The sequence below is a fragment of the Coccinella septempunctata genome, chromosome 3, assembly GCF_907165205.1.
Source record: "Coccinella septempunctata chromosome 3, icCocSept1.1, whole genome shotgun sequence".
Taxonomy (NCBI): Eukaryota; Metazoa; Arthropoda; class Insecta; order Coleoptera; family Coccinellidae; genus Coccinella; species Coccinella septempunctata.
Window position 1 is genome coordinate 33316543 of NC_058191.1, and position 21108 is coordinate 33337650.

Genomic DNA, 21108 nt, shown 5'->3' on the forward strand with positions numbered 1-21108 from the left:
TGGTGATGTTTTATAGGAATCAAGCCTGAAATGAATTAATTGATTAAGTAAAAAATATAAAAGCTTCCATCGGACAGAAATAACTCCAATGATTTATCTATCTTTTCATATGGTTTATTCAATGTTCAAATCATATGAATGTTCCACGAAAGTTCAGTATAAACTATGCAGGGTGTTTCTGTTATCTGAGGCCAAATTTCATAAAGTCATTCTACACGTAATTTGCAATTAAAATATTCGTGCAACTATCTTCTGTTGTTAAGAAATATTGTAAAGTTTCACAATTTTTCCAATAAAAACAAAGAACATAAAAAATTTTAGAACATCACAAAATATTGGAACATACTCTATAGAAATTCTTTTCGTTGCTAATTGCCTGTAGAATCACTGTGGGAAATTTGCGAATATCTTGTAAAAAAAATGTCACTTTTTTTTCAGATATCCCTGGTCCTACCAGAACGTATCACACATTAGATGAGGAGGACTACAATGACCAAGTAGGATCTGCGGAGTTGGACCAAGACGATTTATCGAATAATATATTAGAATTAGATCGACCACTTACCACATCTACAACTGCTCGTGGCTTACATGAAAACAAGTTCGGAAATCATGTTCCAACTGACGCCCCAATAAACAAATCTTTTCATTTAACGCCAAGTTTACTCACCCTCTTAATCATGTTATTTAAAATATGACAAAACCCGAAACTGATAGTAAAATAATGACAATAATGTTTAAATACCTTCATCACTGAAAATATCGAAATGTTACTTTTTCCTGTTCGGTTTTAATAGATGATTATTGTGTACTGTTTTATATTTCATTTTATTTTTCGAAGATTTATTACTGTTGAAATCTTTTAAGAAATTTATTGTTATTTTTAGATCTATCAAAATTCCATCTTTTCATCTCACTAGACGTATAAATTACTGACTGAATAGGGGTAAAATTTCGAGAAAATTACTTGGGGAGTTAGAATACGGCTGAAAGAAACTAGTTTAATTCATTATATTTCATATTTGTGGCATTAGAAAAGTTTATTTAATAATAAATCTCGAATGTAAATCACGAGATATTCATAAAACCGTGAATTACTGTGCTTTTTTTGCATTCAGTGTTTCATTCGCATTTATATTCTGTTCAATCTCTGCGCAACTTTTTTTATTATACAGATTTGTAATTGTAATTTCTATTTGTAAACCACAAAACTCCCCATTGCGACTTATTGGAACTTGGACTGGGATTCTGGGAAGCCAAAATTATAGGCCAATTAATTTTTTGATAATATTTTACTCGATATCTGTAAGTACAATAAGTATACTCGTAAATGAACAACTAATTACTATTCCAAAAAGTAAAGCATAATATGAAATAACCAAAATAAATATTATGGCTATATACTAATTCTCAATTTCTTTCAGCATAGATCTTTCAAACTCGAAACATAAACAAAATATTCAAATAAGACCTATTTATGTACTAACAATATCGAGAATGATCTTTAATCGTAGGTATATTGCGTTCATTTGAATTGTCTTTATAATTCGATTGTCTTCCAAGAAATCTTAACCCTTAAAAAAAATGTTAGTTATAAACCAAATCTGATAAGATATTCATTGAATTATAAAAATTATATTTGTTCGGAATGAATTTTCTCCCTTTGTTTTAAAGATGTAAGGATAAATTGTAAATAAACTAATAAAGATGTAATTTAAATCAAATTGAATAAAAAATAATTATACGAATGGTTCTTTTATTTTATGTCCTCTTATATGGAAACCTATTAGGGCTATTAACATTCTTACGGAATTAAAGAGATTTCGTAGAGAGAGGATCAATAATTATGGTTGAATTATTTCAATAGTAAAAAATGCAAGATTCATTTACTCCAAAAATTTATTCAAACTGCAGGCCACCTCAAAATAATACCTACTTTCAACAGCATGAATGAAGATGTAGCTCAAATTTTTTTATTCTATTTTTATCATAATTGTTTTAATTTCTGTCTGTGTAAAAAAAACAGTTTTCAGTTTTCTCTTGGACAAAGTTCTATGAATTATAACTATATTCGAAAATTGAACTCTAATCATCAAACGCTAATTGAACATAAATATTTATCATTTGAAGGAGAACACAAAAAACATAAAAAATTATTTTGAAAGTATTTATAGAGGTGGAAAAAAGTAAAATCAACTCTTTATGGGATTTATAAAGGCAAGAGTTATGCTCGATAATAAATTTCTGTTTTTGTGTTCCCTTTTTCTATTGTTAAATAATTCAAGCAATTCTTTTATGTATTTTTTTTTGTGTGTTCAATTTATGCTGCTTAATTGTAGTTTTCAACGTATTTGCAGTTATATTTTCAATTCTGTTTGTCGTAGAGTCGACAAACGTCTAAAATATGTTCAAGAAAAATATTCTTTACAGCCTGAAAAATGTCCGCCAAAACGTGGGGAAAGAAGTGAGTGTTTTCTTTTAGATCATCTAACCCAGATTTCAATGAGTTCAGAATTATTCATATCCGAGTGCTTCTCTTTCGTAAGACCGGATGTGGAAATAGTGAACAAAGCCGAGCTTAATCGATTGGGGTGTGCATAATTCCATATATATCAAGATGACAATACGCTTTTCGAGCAGGTACCATATTTTAATAGCAGTTCATATATTGACGAGGAGAGTGAGCTACAATGCCGGGCCTTGCTCAACACATTAATCGTTAATCGTCGCAGGTTTTGGCCGTGAATGAATCCTGAACAATAGAATAGATCTCTGAAGATGAACAGTTCTTTACCGATTTCTCAGCTACATTTACCCCGAAATGTGTTCTGAATGGAACATTATTAGTCGCAGCCAACTGGTCTGGCTGCTTTCCAGCCCGATAACACCTCACTGGTAACGTCACCTCTCTTGGAATCCTTTCAGACTTTTCGAAAAATTCTTGGACGGAATTTTTTGTGAGGATGATGATTCATATCGGATAAAATGAACTGTTGGATAATCCTCGATTGTTTTGGTCTTCATTCTCGATAATATAATGACCTCTTGTGATTTTCCGCTATCTATTATGAGATCCAGAACATTGGTCGTAAATAACATCCACCAAAAAAATTAATTTTTTAATAAATCTCGAATCGAAGTGCACATCGATTTGTTTCATTACATATTTCACAGTTTAAACCCTTTCCTAAATCGAGATATCATCTTCGAAATCCTAAAGGACACTAATCGTATGATGCCCTTTGATATTGGCCCTGAAACTTGAAAATAAACAAATGAACAAAATAATTATGAAATCTGGTTTAATGTGCTTTTTTTCTGAAACAACCTGTACCAAAAAGTTATCCTCTAGCAGGAAATTTTATTAGCTCTCATCAGATATACACAAAAGTATATGAAAAAAGAAGGCGTGAAGTATATCAAACATTATTAAGCATGTGAGAAAACTATCCAAATATGAAACAGTAAACACGTTATACGTTTGAAGGTCCTGCTGAAAATTTCCCACATAATTGGAAATATACAAGCCGAAACGCTTGCTCATATAGCGGTTACTGTTCGGTCTTGAGGAATTTTTAACTGAACCCATCTTTTTCAGGATTTTTCGAAGGTCAGCATTCGAGTCGCTTATCTCTCAATAAAAGATACCGTAGATGGAAATGTGATACATATTCTGAAAGAGCAACTCTTCTAGTAATAAATCTGAGAATTTCATCCATCTCGGCGGAACCGTACTATCTTGACGAATTTTTAACTGAACCTATCTTTTTCGAAGGTCAGATTTCGAGTCGTTTATCTCTCAATAAAAGTAACCGTGGATGAAAATGTGATACATATTCTGAAAGAGCAACTCTTCTAGTAATAAATCTGAAAATTTCATACATCTCGGCGAGACTGTTCTATCTTGACGAATTTTTAACTGAAACCATCTTTTTCAGGATTTTTCGAAGGTCAGATTTCGAGTCGTTTATCTCTCAATAAAAGTAACAGTAGATGGAAGTGTGCACATATTCTGAAAGAGCAATTCTTCTAGTAACAAATCTGAGAATTTCATCCATCTCGGCGCAACCGTTCGATCTTGACGAATTTTTAACTGAACCTATCTTTTTCGAGATTTTTCGAAGGTCAGCTTTCGAGTCGTTTATCCATGGGCGCCCGCAGGGGGGGGCCAGGGGGGGCCACGGCCCCCCCTGAGATTCTGATAGACACCGTTAGAGAAATTTTTCTTTCAATAAAACTAATCGTAGATGATATTTTGCCCCCCCTGAGAAAAATTTCTGCGGGCGCCCATGCGTTTATCTCTCCATAAAAGTAACCGTAGATGGAAATGTGATACATATTCTGAAAGAGCAACTCTTCTAGTAATAAATCTGAAAATTTCATCTATCTCGGCTCAACCGTTCGGTCTTGACGAATTTTTAACTGAACTCATCTTTTTCAGGATTTTTCGAAGGTCAGCTTTCGAGTAGATTTTATCTATATTAATAAAAGAGGATCTATGGTTAACTTCAAAATGCTTTATTGTTCAAACGATCGCACCAAATTGGACAATTCTTTTTTTGTTGTGTTTATTATTGTTAGGGCAAGGTTTATATAACAAAATATTCCCAAAAAAAATTGTACCGAACAGAAAAAAAGGCATTCCTTTTTCTTACGACCAATCGAGCAATCACGATGAGTTAGTTATTATTATCTACCCTAGAAATAATTTAAATGGCAAAACTAGGTTTGCCGGGTCAGCTAGTCTCTTGATAAAAGTAACCGTAGATGAAAACGTGATACATATTCTGAAACAGCAACTTTTCTAGTAATAAATCTGAGAATTTCATCCATCTCGGAGAAAATAATGTTGAGAATATTTAGATTTCTCGAAGTTTAGGATAGTCACTTCTTCAATTGTTGAAATTCACGATTCTTCATTCTTTGTAAACAATTATTCACTATTCTTAGGTGACTAATGAAAGAGCCATTTCGAAGTAATTTCTATTTTTCTTCAAAAATCATCGGTGACCATTAGCAGAAATTATAAAGCACTACCCAATAATTTCCATTACATTAAAAAATGGGTTAAAGAATTCATCCGAAATTGTCGAAATGACTGTATCAACATTAGGATGATCGATATGAACCGATTTCTGCATTTTCGACGAATACCCAATTACTGAGTCTCATCAACCTACCAGATACTTAAGATAATTCGATGCGTATTCACATAATTGAAATGACACATCTAACAGTTCTTGAAAATAATCACCTGCCCCTACCTTACCCAGAATATAAAAAGAAAAATATTACACGCTCTATCACAAGTTCGAGTTCAGTTCTCCAACGAAGTTCTAGTAGTAGATTTTCGACCATCTCTATCTCTATTGTTGATACAAAAGTTCACTGACAGAGTCACCAAAATGTCTTTTGCAAGAAGCGAACGTTTCAACGAAAATAAAGGTACGTATTTATTAATTCCATTCTCCTTATTTTCAAATTTAATTTTATACTTTCGGTCCAAACATTTTGTATCTGATAATGAAAATTTTTCCTGTGACTCTCTAACAAGTTTCTCTTCATCAGTGAAGTGTTGTACACGAATATTTCATTTGTTTATTCGATCGGAGTCACGCATTTTCACTAGTTGTTGAAAGCATTCGTTCATATACTCACTATCATTTACTTCCGTATAAATTATTATTTTTCCACTTACCATTTGGAAGTGTGGATAATCTGAATTGTTTCAAAGAAAATTTATTTCAATATTCTTGTAATTCTTTGAATTCATGAAACATTCAAGAAGGTGTAGTATCGAAAATATTATATCGAAAAAAGATATCGTAATGTGGAAACGTTGTTTTTTCTGTCCATTTTATACAACCGCATTTTCATCAATCTATTCTTGTCTTCTTTCTTAATCTGAAACATTTGAACTGCTAATCTTCATTCATCGCTATACATTATGAGTTTTGATAAGGCGATTATATAAGATTTTCTATCTGAAGTTTTGATTTTCATAAAATATTTCATTATCAATATCAATTTACCTACACACATAGTACGGAAGGGATTAAGATATACATATATTTATCCATTTTACAGAAGTTACTCCTGGTCCCGGCCAATACCAGAATGAATGGGGTTGTATTGGCAGAGATTCCATTAAATATAGAATTAATACAACCCCTCGATTCCCAGAAGAGTGTAGGCGCAGGATATGCATTGGGGTAAGTGTCAACTCCTTCCATTTCTAATAATCCAGTATTTCTTTCATTTCATTAAAGAATTCTTCAGAATATATGTACACTTTGTTCGCGAACAAGACGATTGATTTTCGAAATGTTTTGATCGATATCATAAATTAATTCATACTTCGACAATATTACTGAACAAATTTAGGTCAATTGAAAACACAGTGTGTCATTCTGAAAAGGTGCCACCTCTGATATTTCGACCCCTATACAAAATCAGAAAAAATGCGTAAACTTTGGTTCGCAAGCAGCATTCTAATCACTTTGTATCAGCTCTGTAAGCGTGATGATAGCAACACCTAAAATCTTGATCGGGATCAACACGCCCATAGGGTTGATATAAATTGATTGAAACCAACCGTATAAAATGTCCCTCTACGAAACAAAAATTACCCCTTTTTGAATTTTTATTATTTTGCATGGAGGTCCAGATTAAGGATGGTTCTCCTTCAAATTGACACACGAATATACAATTTTCGACGGCCACTCTAGAAATCGAAAATTAATGGTTTTTTAATCTAAACTCACTCAGAAGAAAAGAACCAATGGTATTGAATCGCAAGATTTTGATGGCCAATTGACTTCGTCAATTCTTGAGCAATTGTTGTTTCTTAGTAATTTCTTTATAATTCCAACCATAAAGTTCTGTATGTTCCTGTTTTCATTCATAACAATTCCTGAATGTCATCAATTCTGTTTCCCGTCATTAATTTCATGAAGAAATGCCTTTTTGAATAATGTAAAATTTTCTTTTCAGTGCGCCTGTGCCGATGTAACGAATAAAACATTTTCAAAAAATGAGTTTGTCATGTACACCCCGCCTAGCTACGATGTTAGAAATATAACATTCAGGAGAACAATGAACAAAGGAATTGAATTCAGGAGAGCCCTCCGCGATTTAATTCTATTTAGAAAGAAAAATGGTCCCCTCATATATCCGATGATGTTATGCAATGAAGGATTCTGAAAAACCAGAAAAAATCATGGAGGAGAATATAGGTACCCTTTCATTCATCTCATATCCACTGATATGCGATGAATGAAGATCAAGATCATGCAATCTTCGTATTCACCGATTTCCCTCTGTAGAGGGAAAAGTACCACAGCGAATACAAAATCAGGAGGTTGAAAGAAGGATGTTGGTGGATAGGAGGACGACATATCTTTATCGAAGAAAACTTTTGAAATTGTATGGAGATGTGAAACGGGCGCCACCGGATATAGGAATATATCGGATAACAGACTGGAGCCCTTTGGCACAATTTGTATTATGTTTTTTTTTTCTATAATGTACATTAAATTTTAAGCTGTATAATATCTTGTCTTTGTTTTTCCTGAAACTCACCCATTCAAGGTAATCCCAATCGAAGTTTTCATGAAAGGCCAATCTTCGTTGCTTTGATTTTCAAAAATGTAGCAAAATTCGTTTTTCTGAGAATGGTGGGATAGAACTGCATGAGTTATTATTAAAAGTCCGTTTTACAATTCTATCTAGTTAGCCTAGACCAGTTCCATGAATAAAAATATATTGCGTTACCATAGCAACGAACAATAACTCATTAGAAATGTCAGTGTGAAGTTTGGGGTCAAAAAAATAAACCAGAGTTACGCAATAAATTAAAAGAAAGAAGATGTCCAGCGAAATTGTGAAAATCGAAAAATTGGAGTATCGAGCCATCATCAAGTGCCTGTATTTACAAGGGTTAAGAGGAAAGCAGATTTACGAAGATATGCTTAGTACTCTTGGTGATCAATGTCCTTCGTATGCGACCGTGAAAAATTGGACTGCAAGCTTCAAAAGAGGTAAATTTTCCATTGAAGTTGATGACCGATCGAGAAGGCCACAGTTTCTGTGTCAGCCCCCAAAAATATCGCTTCAGTTCATGACATGACTTTATCAGACCGCCGAATTGGGCTAAAACGGATATCTGAAGCACTGAATATTTCGTACGAACGCGTTCATCATATAGTTCACGTCAATTTGGACATGAGAAAAATTGCTGCAAAATGGATCCCCAAATGTTTGAATGTTAACCGAAAGCGTGCAAGCGTAGAAGCATATCGCGTTCGATCTGTGCTCTATTCGAAAACGATGTAGACTTCTTAAATCGAATTGTTACTATGGATGAGACTTGGGTACATTTCTACGATCCAGAAACAAAGCAACAATCGATGGAACGGCGACACTCTGGTTCTTCAAGAACTAAGAAGTTGCGTGTCCAAAAATCTGCTGGAAAAGTTCTCGCTTCAGTTTTTTGGGATTGCCATGGAGTAATTTTTATTGATTTTTTCGATAAGGGTAGAACAATAACCGGAGATTACTATTCGACATTACTGACCCTTCTACGGAAAAAAATTAAAAAGAAAAGACGCGGAAAGCTATTCAAGGGTGTTTAGTTTTTGCAAGATAACGCCCCTGCACACAAATCTCATATTTTCATCCAAAAAATTCTTGATTTAGGGTTTGAATTACTAGAACACCCCCCTCATTCACCAGATTTGGCTCCATCCGACTATCATCTCTTTTCTCAACTGAAAAAAAGTTTGAAAGGTCGTACATTTTCTTCCAACGAGGAGGTAATAAAAGCTGTGGAGGTCTGCTTTGCACATCAAGAAGAAACATTTTTTTTTGAAAGGTTTAGTAAAGTAAGAGTAAAAAAATATTTTGACATTGAAATTTTGTTTGGTTTTCTATAGAAATGGTAGGCTAAGAATTTTTCGATATATTATCCTCGTATACAGATGGTTGAGTTTGAGTATGAATCATTAGCTCGTAGGTTAAGTTAATACTTAAGTTATTTGTTAGGTGCTGCCCATTTCCTATGAGCTGGTTTTCAATGAATCAGTGCAGATTCACATTTCCAAAAAAAAAATGACATCGGCTCGGTTATATTTCCGATCTAAATATTGCCGAAAAATATGATACTTTAATGACTTTTGAGTATCTATTTGACAAATAATAAGACACCATACTTGGAACGGTAAGATATTTGCTAAGTTATTCCTAGAAACGTCGTTTCGATTGATGAGAAATATTGTGGTAAATCGTATGCGTATATGTTGTCGCCACTTATTTAGGTATACTAAGAGTTTTGATTGCTCAAGTAGGTACACAGTAAAAAGAATAATTCAAATTATCTTAAAATGAAGATTTCGACAATGTCAACTTTGAATACATCGAGATTAAAAGCGTGTTTTCATACTGCATTTTGAAAATAAGATCTAAGACTTATATTTTGACTATTTTGAGTGTTGAAGTTGGGTCGAAAAATAAATAGGTAATATATGCGAAACGAAACACGTGTCTACGATTAATATTTCTCAGAGGGTTACGTCCGTTAAATACTTTTTTATGTTTCACCTCTTTTATACCCCCAAATGTTTACCAATTTTTGAACAAAACTTATTAGGAGATCGTTATAATTTATTCCATATGTGCGCCGAGTCGTTTTATTTCGATTGATGAGAAATTGTGATTCATAGTATTCTACTTAGGAGATATAGCGGATATAATTAATATAGAGAAATTTCCATCAACTTTTTGAAATACCTACCTACGTATCTCGAAACCTAAACCATAAAAATTCTAGAGTATATACCTACCTACGTACATGTTGATCTCATAAAAATAATGCTGGGAATGAATAACTGGATTTATCGAAGTTCATTGAAAGACTCAGTTTCACTTAATCTGTATAAATGTTTTAATTCTTCATAGAGAAAAAATTTCTCAGTAACAGTATATATCAATTACTTTCGTTCAGACTAATGATAGACCCATTTCGCTAATTATTTCGATGTGATTTCTATTTTTTCAAATTTGTTGGTTAGCATTAGCAGAAATTATAAAGCACTACCCAAAATTTCCTTTATCATTAAAAAATTGGTTGTACACAATTGATTCCAAATGGTCGAAATGACTGTTTGTCATTAGAACAGGCAGCAAGCACTAATTTTTGCATTATCTACAACGGCTCTCGGTCCCATCATTTCAACTGACCAGATACTTAAGATAATTCGATACCCCCTCTCATAATTTAAATGACACATCTAATAATGATCAAAAATCACCTGACAAACCTTACTGAAAATATAAAAAGAAAAATCACATTTCGAGTTCAGTTCTCCAACAAAGTTCTAGTTGAAACAAAAATTTTTTTGACCATCACTATTGTTGTTAATAAAGTTCACTGACGCAGTGTTATAAATATGTCTTTCGCAAAGAGCAAACGATTCAACGAAAATGAAGGTATGTTGTTCTTAATTTCCTTTTCCTTTATTTTCAAATTGTTAATAATTTGATTGAGTGAATGATGAATTTTATTTTTCACCCCCTTTTTGAATATTCGGTTCAAAACACTATTCTGTATCTTATATTGAACATTCTTTCTTGTAATTCACTACCACACGAATATTTTTCATTTTTTATTTGAGCAGAAACATGTATTTTTCACTAGTTAATGTTGATAACACTATCATTTACTTCCGTATTAATTATTCTTCCACTTCCTTACATTATGAAAGAGTTGATATTCTGAATTGTTTCAATAAGGAAAATTTACTTGTTTTTTGTGTCCATTCTACATGTCCGCATTTGCATCGATCCATATTCTTGTCCTCCTTTTTAATTTGTAACATATGAACCGCTAATCTTCATTTATCGTTATGAATTATGCGTTAAGATAAGGCGATAATGAGATATTTTTATCAATTTAGTTTTTGATTTTCATGACATTTTTCATCATCAATATCAATTTACCTACACACATATTACGGAAGGAATTAAGATATACACATATTTATCCATTTTACAGAGGTTACTCCTGGTCCCGGCCAATACCAGAATGAGTGGGGTTGTATTGGCAGAGATTCTATTAAATATAGAATTAATACAACCCCTCGATTCCCAGAAGAGTGTAGGCGCAGGATATGCATTGGGGTAAGTGTCAACTCCTTTTATTTCTTATATTCAAGTATTCCCTTCATTTCAATAAAGAATTCTTCAGAATATATGTACACTTTGTTGGCGAACAAGACGATCGATTTTCTAAATCTTTTGATCCATATCATAAATTAATTCATATACCTACTTCGACAATACCACTTTTGGCCTTAGGACAAGTTTAGGTCAGCTGAAGTGTGTCATTTTGAAAAGGTACCACCTCTGATATCTCGACCCCTATACAAAATCATAAAAAAAATGCGAAAAGGGGTAAACTTTGGTTTGTAGGCAGCATTCTAATCAGTTTGTTTAAACTCTGTAAGCGTGATGATAGGAACACCCAAAAACTTGAATAGGATCACCACGCCCATAGGGTTGATATAAATTGATTAAAACCAACCGTATAAAATGTCCCTCTACGAAACAAAAATTACCCCTTTTTGAATTCTTATTATTTTGCATGGAGGTCCAGATATTAAGGGTGGTTCTCCTTCAAATTGACACACAAATATACGATTTTCGACGGCCACTTTAGGAATCGAAAATTAATGGTTTTATAATCTAAACTCATCACGTGAGCCAAAAGAAAAGAAGCAATGGTATTGAATCGCAAGATTTTGATGACCAATTGACTTCGTCAATTCTTGGAGCAATTGCGTTGTTTCTATATAATTCCAACCATAAAGTTCTTAAAGTATGTTCCTGTTTTCATTCATAACACTTCCTGAATATCATTAAACAAGATCAATTCTGTTTTCCGTCATTAATTTCATGAAGAGAGACCTTTCTGAATAATAAGATGGACGATATGGAACGATCATTTTTGAATCATGTAAAATTTTCTTTTCAGTGCGCCTGTGCCGATGTTACGAACAAAACATTTTCAAAAAATCAGTTTCTCATGTACACCCCGCCCAGCTACAATGTGAGAAATATCACATTTAGAAAAAGGAGGACCAATGGATTCGAGTTCAGGAGGGCCCTCCGTGATTTAATTCTGTTTAGAAAGAAAAATGGTCCCATCATATATCCGATGATGTTATGCAATCAATGATTCTGAAATCAGAAAAAAATCATGGAGGAGAATATAGGTACCCTTTCATTCATCTCATATCCACTGATATGCGATGAATGAAGATCAAGATCATGGAATCTTCGTATTCACCGATTTCCCTCAGTAGAGGGAAAAGCACCACAGCGAATCAGGAGGTTAAAAGAAGGATGTTGATGTATAGGAGGACGACATATCTTTATCGAAGAAAACTTTTGAAATTGTATGGACATGTGAAACGGGCGCCACCGGATATAGGAATATATCGGATAACAGACTGGAGCCCTTTGGCACAATTTGTATTATGTTTTTTTTTCTATAATGTACATTAAATTTTAAGCTGTATAATATCTTGTCTTTGTTTTTCCTGAAACTCACCCATTCAAGGTAATCCCAATCGAAGTTTTCATGAAAGGCCAATCTTCGTTGCTTTGATTTTCAAAAATGTAGCAAGATTCGTTTTTCTGAGAATGGTGGGATGCATGAGTTATTATTAAAAGTCCGTTTTACAATTACATACTTCTTAAGGATCTTAAGGATCAAAATAACCTTTAATGGTTCGAGTGAGATTTCACATTCCATATAGCCGAAGTTTCAATAATGCCCTTAATTATTAGAAGAAGCTATATACGAGGATGTATTGATATCTAATTAGCCTAGACCAGTTCCATGAATAAAAATATATTGCGTTACCATAGCAACGAACAATAACTCATTAGAAATGTCAGTGTGAAGTTTGGGGTCAAAAAATAAACCAGAGTTACGCAATAAATTAAAAGAAAGAAGATGTCCACCGAAATTGTGAAAATCGAAAAATTTGAGTATCGAGCCATCATCAAGTGCCTGTATTTACAAGAGTTAAGAGGAAAGCATATTTACGAAGATATGCTTAGTACTCTTGGTGATCAATGTCCTTCGCATGCGGCCGTGAAAAATTGGACTGCAAGCTTCAAAAGAAGTAAATTTTCCATTGAAGTGGATGACCGATCGGGAAGGCCACAGTTTCTGTGTCAGCCCCCAAAAATATCGCTTCCGTTCATGACATGATTTTATCAGACCGCCGAATTGGGCTAAAACGGATATCTGAAGCACTGAATATTTCATACGAACGCGTTCATCATATATATGTAAGGAAGGTTTTAACGGCATGCAGACAGGAATTGAATTCTGAAAAAAGTACCACCCAGAGCTTCCTTACATTATATTTCCAGACATTGAAACTATCATTGCGTTCATCATATAGTTCACGTAAGAAGTTGCGTGTCCAAAAATCTGCTAGAAAAGTTCTTGCTTCAGTTTTTTGGGATTGCCATGGAGTAATTTTTATTGATTCTTTCGATAAGGATAGAACAATAGCCGGAGATTACTATTCGACAGTACCGACCACTCTACGGGAAAAAGACGCGGAAAGCTATTCAAAGGTGTTTTGTTTATGCAGGACAACGCCCCTACACACAAATCTCATGTTGCCATGCAAAAAATTCTTGATGTAGGGTTTGAATTACTAGAACACCCCCCTTATTCACAAGATTTGGCTCCATCCGACTATCATCTCTTTTCTCAACTGAAAAAAAGTTTGAAAGGTCGTACATTTTCTTCCAACGAGAAGGTAATAAAAGCTGTGGAGGTCTACTTTGCACATCAAGAAGAAACATTTTTTTTTTTGAAAGGTTTAGAGGCGTTGCAGGTTTGCTGTAATAAATGTATCCAATTCAGAGGAGAATATGTTGAGTAAAAAAATATTTTGACATTGAAATTTTGTTTGGTCTACTATAGAAATGGTAGGCTAAGAATTTTTCGATATATTATCCTCCTATACAGATGGTTGAGTTTGAGTATGAATCATTAGCTCGTAGGTTAAGTTTATACTTAAGTTATTTGTTAGGTGCTGCCCATTTCCTATGAGCTGGTTTTCAATGAATCAGTGGAGATTCACATTTCCAAAAAAAAAAAATGACATCGGCTCGGTTATATTTCCGATCTAAATATTGCCGAAAAAAATGATACTTTAATGACTTTTGAGTATCTATTTGACAAATAATAAGACACCATACTTGGAACGGTAAGATATTTGCTAAGTTATTCCTAGAAAGGTCGTTAGATTGATGAGAAATATTGTGGTAAATCGTATGCGTACCTATATGTTGTCGCCACTTTATACTAAGAGTTTTGATTGCTCAAGTAGGTACACAGTAAAAAGAATAATTCAAATTATCTTAAAATGAAGATTTCGACAATGTCAACTTTGAATACATCGAGATTAAAAGCGTGTTTTCATACTCCATTTTGAAAATAAGATCTAAGACTTATATTTTGACTATTTTGAGTGTTGAAGTTGGGTCGAAAAATAAGTAGGTAATATATGCGAAACGAAACACGTGTCTACGATTAATATTTCTCAGAGGGTTACGTCCGTTAAATACTTTTTTATGTTTCACCTCTTTTATACCCCCAAATGTTTACCAATTTTTGAACAAAACTTAGGAGATCGTTATAATTTATTCCATATGTGCGCTGAGTCGTTTTATTTCGATTGATGAGAAATTGTGAGTCATAGTATTCTACTTAGGAGATAGCGGATATAATTAATATGGAGAAATTTCCATCAACTTTTTGAAATACCTACCTACGTATCTCGAAACCTAAACCATAAAAATTCTGGAGTATATACACCTACGTTCATGTTGATCTCATAAAAATAATGCTGGGAATGAATAACTGGATTTATCGAAGTTCATTGAAAGACTGACAGCGGGTTTCATAAAACTCTTACTGCCCGATCAACGATTTGACAGTCACTGGATTTCAAAAACGAACTCACTAAAACTTTTTCATTCCTATATATATTGAAAAAGAAGCAATTTAGAATCATTAAATAGATGTATATAGATCATAATTTGATTCGAGAATTGAATTCCGAATTCTTATGGCTGAATTATTGATTGAAAACAAATTAACGTTTATCTGTCAATCAAGCGTTGATTCCCCGATCGAGCTTTATGAAACCGGGGGTCAGTTTTACTTAATCTGTAGATGCTCTAATTCATCATCTTTAATTCTTCATAGAGAAAAAATTTCTCAGTAACAGTATATATCAATTAATTTCGTTCAGACTAATGATAGAGCCATTTCGCTAATTATTTCGATGTGATTTCTATTTTTTCAAATTTGTTGGTTAGCATTAGCAGATATTATAAAGCACTACCCAAAATTTCCTTTATCATTAAAAAATTGGTTTTACACAATTAATTCCAAATGGTCGAAATGACTGTTTGTCATTAGGACAGGCAGCAAGCACTGATTTTTGCATTATCTACAACGGCTCTCGGTCCCATTATTTCAACTGACCAGATACTTAAGATAATTCGATACCCCCTCTCATAATTTAAATGACACATCTAATAATGATCAAAAATCACCTGACAAACCTTACTGAAAGTATAAAAAGAAAAATATTACAAGCACTATCACATTTCGAGTTCAGTTCTCCAACAAAGTTCTAGTTGAAACAAACATTTTTTTGACCATCACTATTGTTGCTAATAAAGTTCACTGACGCAGTTATAAATATGTCTTTCGCAAGGAGCAAACGATTCAACGAAAATGAAGGTATGTTATTGTTCTTAATTTCCTTCTCCTTATTTTCAAATTGTTAATAATTTGATTGAGTGAATGATGAATTCTATTTCTCACCCCTTTTTTGAATATTCGGTTGAAAACATTATTCTGCTCGTTATTCTGTATCTTATATTGAACATTATTTCTTGTAGTTCACTACCACACGATTATTTCATTTATTATTCGACCAGAAACATGCATTTTCCCTTGTTATTGATAGCACTATATCGTTTACTTCCGTATTAATTATTCTTCCACTTCCCTACATTATGAAAGAGTTGATATTCTGTATTGTTTCAAGGAAAATGATAACTTGTTTTTGTTGTTTTTTGTGTCCATGCTTACATGTCCATATTCGCATCGATCAATTTTGTCCCTTTTTTTAATTTGTAACATATGAACCGCCTATCTTCATTTATCGTTATAAATTATGGGTTAAGATCAAAGATATTACTTTGTGTAATATCTTTGGTTAAGATAAGGCGATAATGAGATATTTTTATCAATTTAGTTTTTGATTTTCATGAAATTTTTCATCATCAATATCAATTTACCTACACACATATTACGGAAGGAATTAAGATATACACATATTTATCTATTTTACAGAAGTTACTCCTGGACCCGGCCAATACCAGAATGAATGGGGTTGTATTGGCAGAGATTCTATTAAATATAGAATTAATACAACCCCTCGATTCCCAGAAGAGTGTAGGCGCAGGATATGCATTGGGGTAAATGTCAACTCCTTTTATTTCTTATATTCAAGTATTCCCTTCATTTCATTAAAAAATTCTTCAGAATATATGTACACTTTGTTGGCGAACAAGACAAGTTTAGGTCAGCTGAAAACACAGTGTGTCATTTTGAAAAGTCACCACCTCTGATATCTCGACCCCCTATACAAAATCAGAAAAAATGCGAAAAGACATAAACTTTGGTTCGTATAGGCAGCATTCTAATCAGTTTGTATAAACTCTGTAAGCGTTATGATAGAAACACCCAAAAACTTGAATAGGATCACCACGCCCATAGGGTTGATATAAATTGATTAAAATCAACCGTATAAAATGTCCCTCTACGAAACAAAAATTACCCCTTTTTGAATTCTTATTATTTTGCATGGAGGTCCAGATTAAGGGTGGTTCTCCTTCAAATTGACACACGAATATACAATTTTCGACGGCCACTTTAGGAATCGAAAATTAATGGTTTTATAATCTAAACTCATCACGTGAGCCAAAAGAAAAGAAGCAATGGTATTGAATCGCAAGATTTTGATGACCAATTGACTTCGTCAATTCTTGGAGCAATTGTGTTGTTTCTATATAATTCCAACCATAAAGTTCTTAAAGTATGTTCCTGTTTTCATAACACTTCCTGAATATCATTAAACAAGATCAATGCTGTTTTCCGTCATTAATTTCATGAAGAGAGACCTTTCTGAATAATAAGATGGACGATATGGAACGATCATTTTTGAATCATGTAAAATTTTCTTTTCAGTGCGCCTGTGCCGATGTTACGAACAAAACATTTTCAAAAAATCAGTTTCTCATGTACACCCCGCCCAGCTACAATGTGAGAAATATCACATTTAGAAAAAGGAGGACCAATGGATTCGAGTTCAGGAGGGCCCTCCGTGATTTAATTCTGTTTAGAAAGAAAAATGGTCCCATCATATATCCGATGATGTTATGCAATCAATGATTCTGAAATCAGAAAAAAATCATGGAGGAGAATATAGGTACCCTTTCATTCATCTCATATCCACTGATATGCGATGAATGAAGATCAAGATCATGGAATCTTCGTATTCACCGATTTCCCTCAGTAGAGGGAAAAGCACCACAGCGAATCAGGAGGTTAAAAGAAGGATGTTGATGGATAGGAGGACGACATATCTTTATCGAAGAAAACTTTTGGAATTGTATGGACATATGTGAAACGGGCGCCACCGGATATATGAATATATCGGATAACAGACTGGAGCCCTTTGGCACAATTTGTACTATGTTTTTATTCTATAATCTACATTAAATTTTAAGCTGTATAATATCTTGTCTTTGTTTTTCCTGAAACTCACCCATTCAAGGTAATTCCAATCGAAGTTTTCATGAAAGGCCAATCTTCGTTGCTTTGATTTTCAAATATTTCATACTTCAATCGAACACATGCAAAGATTTCAGAGGATCCTCTATAATCATTTATCGAACAATTCATGTCAGCCGCACCACTTGTAATAAGCATATTTTCAAATTATAATTATGTATCATCAAAATTTTCACAAAACAAGTGAGAGGTCTGAATGTCTGCCTCTTCAATTTCGTCTTTTTAAAGATGATTCCAACCATCAGTCCAAGTAACAGCCACAACAAAGCATATAGAAATTTTGGCATGCAGCTCAGATCACTAAGAGTAAGCAATCAAAAAACAAAGAAATAAACATATGATGTTTCCCTTTTTACCTTTAATTTGCACTCTAAAGTCAAATTTTTTTAGGCTTTAGTAATGAATTATTTAAAATTATAAAGCAAAATTGAGATTTCAAATATTTTATTACACATAAATAACAATTACAATTTTCCTACAACAATTATGGAGTCTTCTTTGGGGAATATTGAATGAAGTAAGACTATAGTTAATACTTCTACAACAGACAAGTTTACAAGACAAATTAAATAAATGCCTTATTTTGTTTTCTTTGCTTCTTCTTGTGATTCTTCCTCTTTTTTTTCAGTACCATTGTCAATAGCAATATGGTTCTGGCTATTTTCCTGCTCTGCAGAAAAACCAAATTCATTTTTCCTCCTCTTATCGACTGGATAAATCCATTTTTGGTATAAGAATATCAAAAAAATAATATCATCGCGGAAACAACCCAATCTATACATAGTTGGCATTTTGATAACAAATGCAAACATATCATCTATAAAAGTGTTTAAAAATTTATATGTTAACATTCTCCATGGAAGATGAGCGACAGACTTAAGTTTATAGTTTATGAAAAGTTGTGGTGTCATCATAATAAATCCAAAGGTCAAAAGGAATCCATATAACAAATTTAATACAAAGGAATACCATCCTTTGTGTTCCAAGTAGAGAAGAGCATAAATGCTGTATCCAATCAAAAGGGGAAAACAAATCCACGATAAATACTTAAAAGCAAGATCGTCATACTCCTTTGTACTGCTCTCTACATACGAACTTTTATTTTTCAAACTCAGACGGCCATTCTCGAATCTCACATCTACAACTTTGTACACTTTCCATAACTCTATACCGAGTCCAACAAAACAACTGATTCGTACCAGTGAATTAGTTTCATTGTCCATCACATACAAGAGTACTATAAGAGATTGGAATACATTGAAAAATACAGATCGAACTGAAAGACCTTCAAGAGAATCCCTCTTGTTCCAAAATTGAATGTCATTCTTGAATGCCAATAGTTCGAAAATGGAATGTAAAATTGATACTCCAATTGTAATACCCAAAAGATAGGGATTCGTATCCATAAGTGTTTCCTTCAAAGTGTCTTGTTCCTCATCAGATGCTTCATCAGCAGAATCTCCCCAAATATTCCATGATTGTCTCATGCTTTGAGCCACATACATTTGCCACTTGAATAAACTTAACGGTTGATAAATTATCCTCAAACTGAGAGTTTCATTGAGTGGTGCATAATCTCTGGCCATATTCCAAAAATCATTGGCATATAGCACTGGTTTGTAATTTCTTTTATCTTCTGTGAACTCAATCAGAGTATCCAAAGGTGATGGAACAGCCCCATAGGTCCACGGACTCTGATCAGTGATCAAATTGATGGTGAAATTTGGATGCCAATGAGATACGATTTTACCACTTTCAGCTACTACTGCTCCACTTTCTCCTGTCAACAAATTTTTTGTACCAGGATTCTTCAGTTTCTTGAATCTGGAACAATAAAATAATGTGAAGTTTACAATACATTGATCAATAAGAATGTTATGATCAGGCTTCACCAATGCAACAACAATAATGAAATAATAACAACATCAATCAAGATCATCATGAGGCTACATCATCCAATCAAAAAATGTAAGAAACAACTTAGTTGTTTGTTAACATCGAGAAATGGATACAATTTTTTGTGTTTTAATAAGAGTTTTCATGACCTCATGAAGCTAGTGCTTGTAAATCTTGTAGGTAGGTCAATCTACCCTTATCTTGTTTGAGGCAGCTTTGCTTCATTGCTATTGATTTGTAACAAGAAACTCTAAATACTCAGAAAATAATGGGCAAGTGCAATGTATAAAAAAATTTCAAAATTGATTTTGCAAATACCACTACTATGCAAATATTGCACTAACATTCAATGTACACAGGACAGCTATATTTAAAATAAGGAAATATACAAGAAAATTGTTGCTAATTTTAAACTCACTTATTTAGCTGCCTCTTCATATATAATACATGATTTTTGGCATATTTGGGAGCTCTAGGGTTAGGGCTTTCTCCAGCCATGGTTACATAGGCATGTACATACAAAGATCCATTGTTCCTTAAGTGATCTGTGATAGGAATGTCTTTTTCAATACTAAATGTTCCATCTCCATTAGGCCCTCCATTCCAATCACCATACTCAATTCCTTCTTTGTACCAAAACAATTTATCTAATGAAAAGTTTGTGAGATCATCTCTCTCATCTAAATAAATGTGTAATGCTAGTTCGCTTCCAAAGGGATAAATATTCTTAGCAGATATAGTTGATTTTTCGACACCTGTTTGTGTGGCAGGTTTTCGAAACATGGAAGCTAAAAAGTAGACTATCATCCCCCTGATAAGGAAAGATTTAATTCTAGAAGCGAATAATTCCATTCGGGTTTGTTGCCTGGGCTGTTCTCCATTTTCTTGATTTTCCTGTAAATTGGATAATCAGTGGAATAATTTTAAATCGATTTTAAATTAATATTACCGCAGTTCCATTTGACAAAGAAACCTCATTGTTGGAAACACTAGATTGTTCACTTTGAAGTGTCGTTCTGTCTTCTGTTCCACTCATTTCAGAAAATATTGTTTCCAAAATTTTAATCAAAAAACTCTTGACACTCCAACATTTCTTAGTAACCTCTTTTCTGAATTAATTATTATAAATTAATGCCTACCAATCATAGAGCTCACGTGACCATATGTGAAAATGAAGATTGACTGAAGTTTTTCAACTATCTCCATCATTGATAACATTCTGCTTTTCCGTTACACTCTCCTACATGTTAAGG

General features: G+C 33.3%; 5 protein-coding genes across 6 annotated transcripts in view; 4 read left to right on the plus strand and 1 right to left on the minus strand.

The window, feature by feature from the left end:
- The window catches only part of LOC123310112 (lachesin-like), a 137371-nt gene extending 135623 nt beyond the window's left edge, over window positions 1-1748 (plus strand). For both annotated transcript variants that reach the window (XM_044893501.1, XM_044893500.1), the window contains one exon: window positions 439-1748. In XM_044893501.1, the coding sequence (XP_044749436.1) occupies window positions 439-698 (260 nt within the window). In that variant the 3' untranslated portion in view covers window positions 699-1748. The remainder of the gene's footprint in view (window positions 1-438) is intronic.
- A 3642-nt stretch (window positions 1749-5390) lies between these two features.
- LOC123310073 lies at window positions 5391-7207 on the plus strand. Its single transcript, XM_044893443.1, has 3 exons — window positions 5391-5445; window positions 6088-6212; window positions 6994-7207. Exons 1-3 carry the CDS (start codon window positions 5406-5408, stop codon window positions 7201-7203), a joined length of 375 nt encoding a protein of 124 aa, XP_044749378.1. The 5' UTR covers window positions 5391-5405; the 3' UTR covers window positions 7204-7207.
- Window positions 7208-10339: 3132 nt separating this feature from the next.
- LOC123310235 lies at window positions 10340-12372 on the plus strand. Its single transcript, XM_044893699.1, has 3 exons — window positions 10340-10485; window positions 11051-11175; window positions 12029-12372. Exons 1-3 carry the CDS (start codon window positions 10446-10448, stop codon window positions 12230-12232), a joined length of 369 nt encoding a protein of 122 aa, XP_044749634.1. The 5' UTR covers window positions 10340-10445; the 3' UTR covers window positions 12233-12372.
- Window positions 12373-15319: 2947 nt separating this feature from the next.
- LOC123310076 lies at window positions 15320-17838 on the plus strand. Its single transcript, XM_044893448.1, has 3 exons — window positions 15320-15838; window positions 16457-16581; window positions 17354-17838. Exons 1-3 carry the CDS (start codon window positions 15799-15801, stop codon window positions 17555-17557), a joined length of 369 nt encoding a protein of 122 aa, XP_044749383.1. The 5' UTR covers window positions 15320-15798; the 3' UTR covers window positions 17558-17838.
- Window positions 17839-18390: 552 nt separating this feature from the next.
- Window positions 18391-21026, minus strand: LOC123309168 (cleft lip and palate transmembrane protein 1 homolog). The gene is made up of 3 exons (XM_044892136.1): window positions 20805-21026; window positions 20274-20749; window positions 18391-19783 (listed from the first exon to the last, which is right to left on the minus strand). Exons 1-3 carry the CDS (start codon window positions 20889-20891, stop codon window positions 18538-18540), a joined length of 1809 nt encoding a protein of 602 aa, XP_044748071.1. The 5' UTR covers window positions 20892-21026; the 3' UTR covers window positions 18391-18537.
- Window positions 21027-21108: the final 82 nt, after the last annotated feature.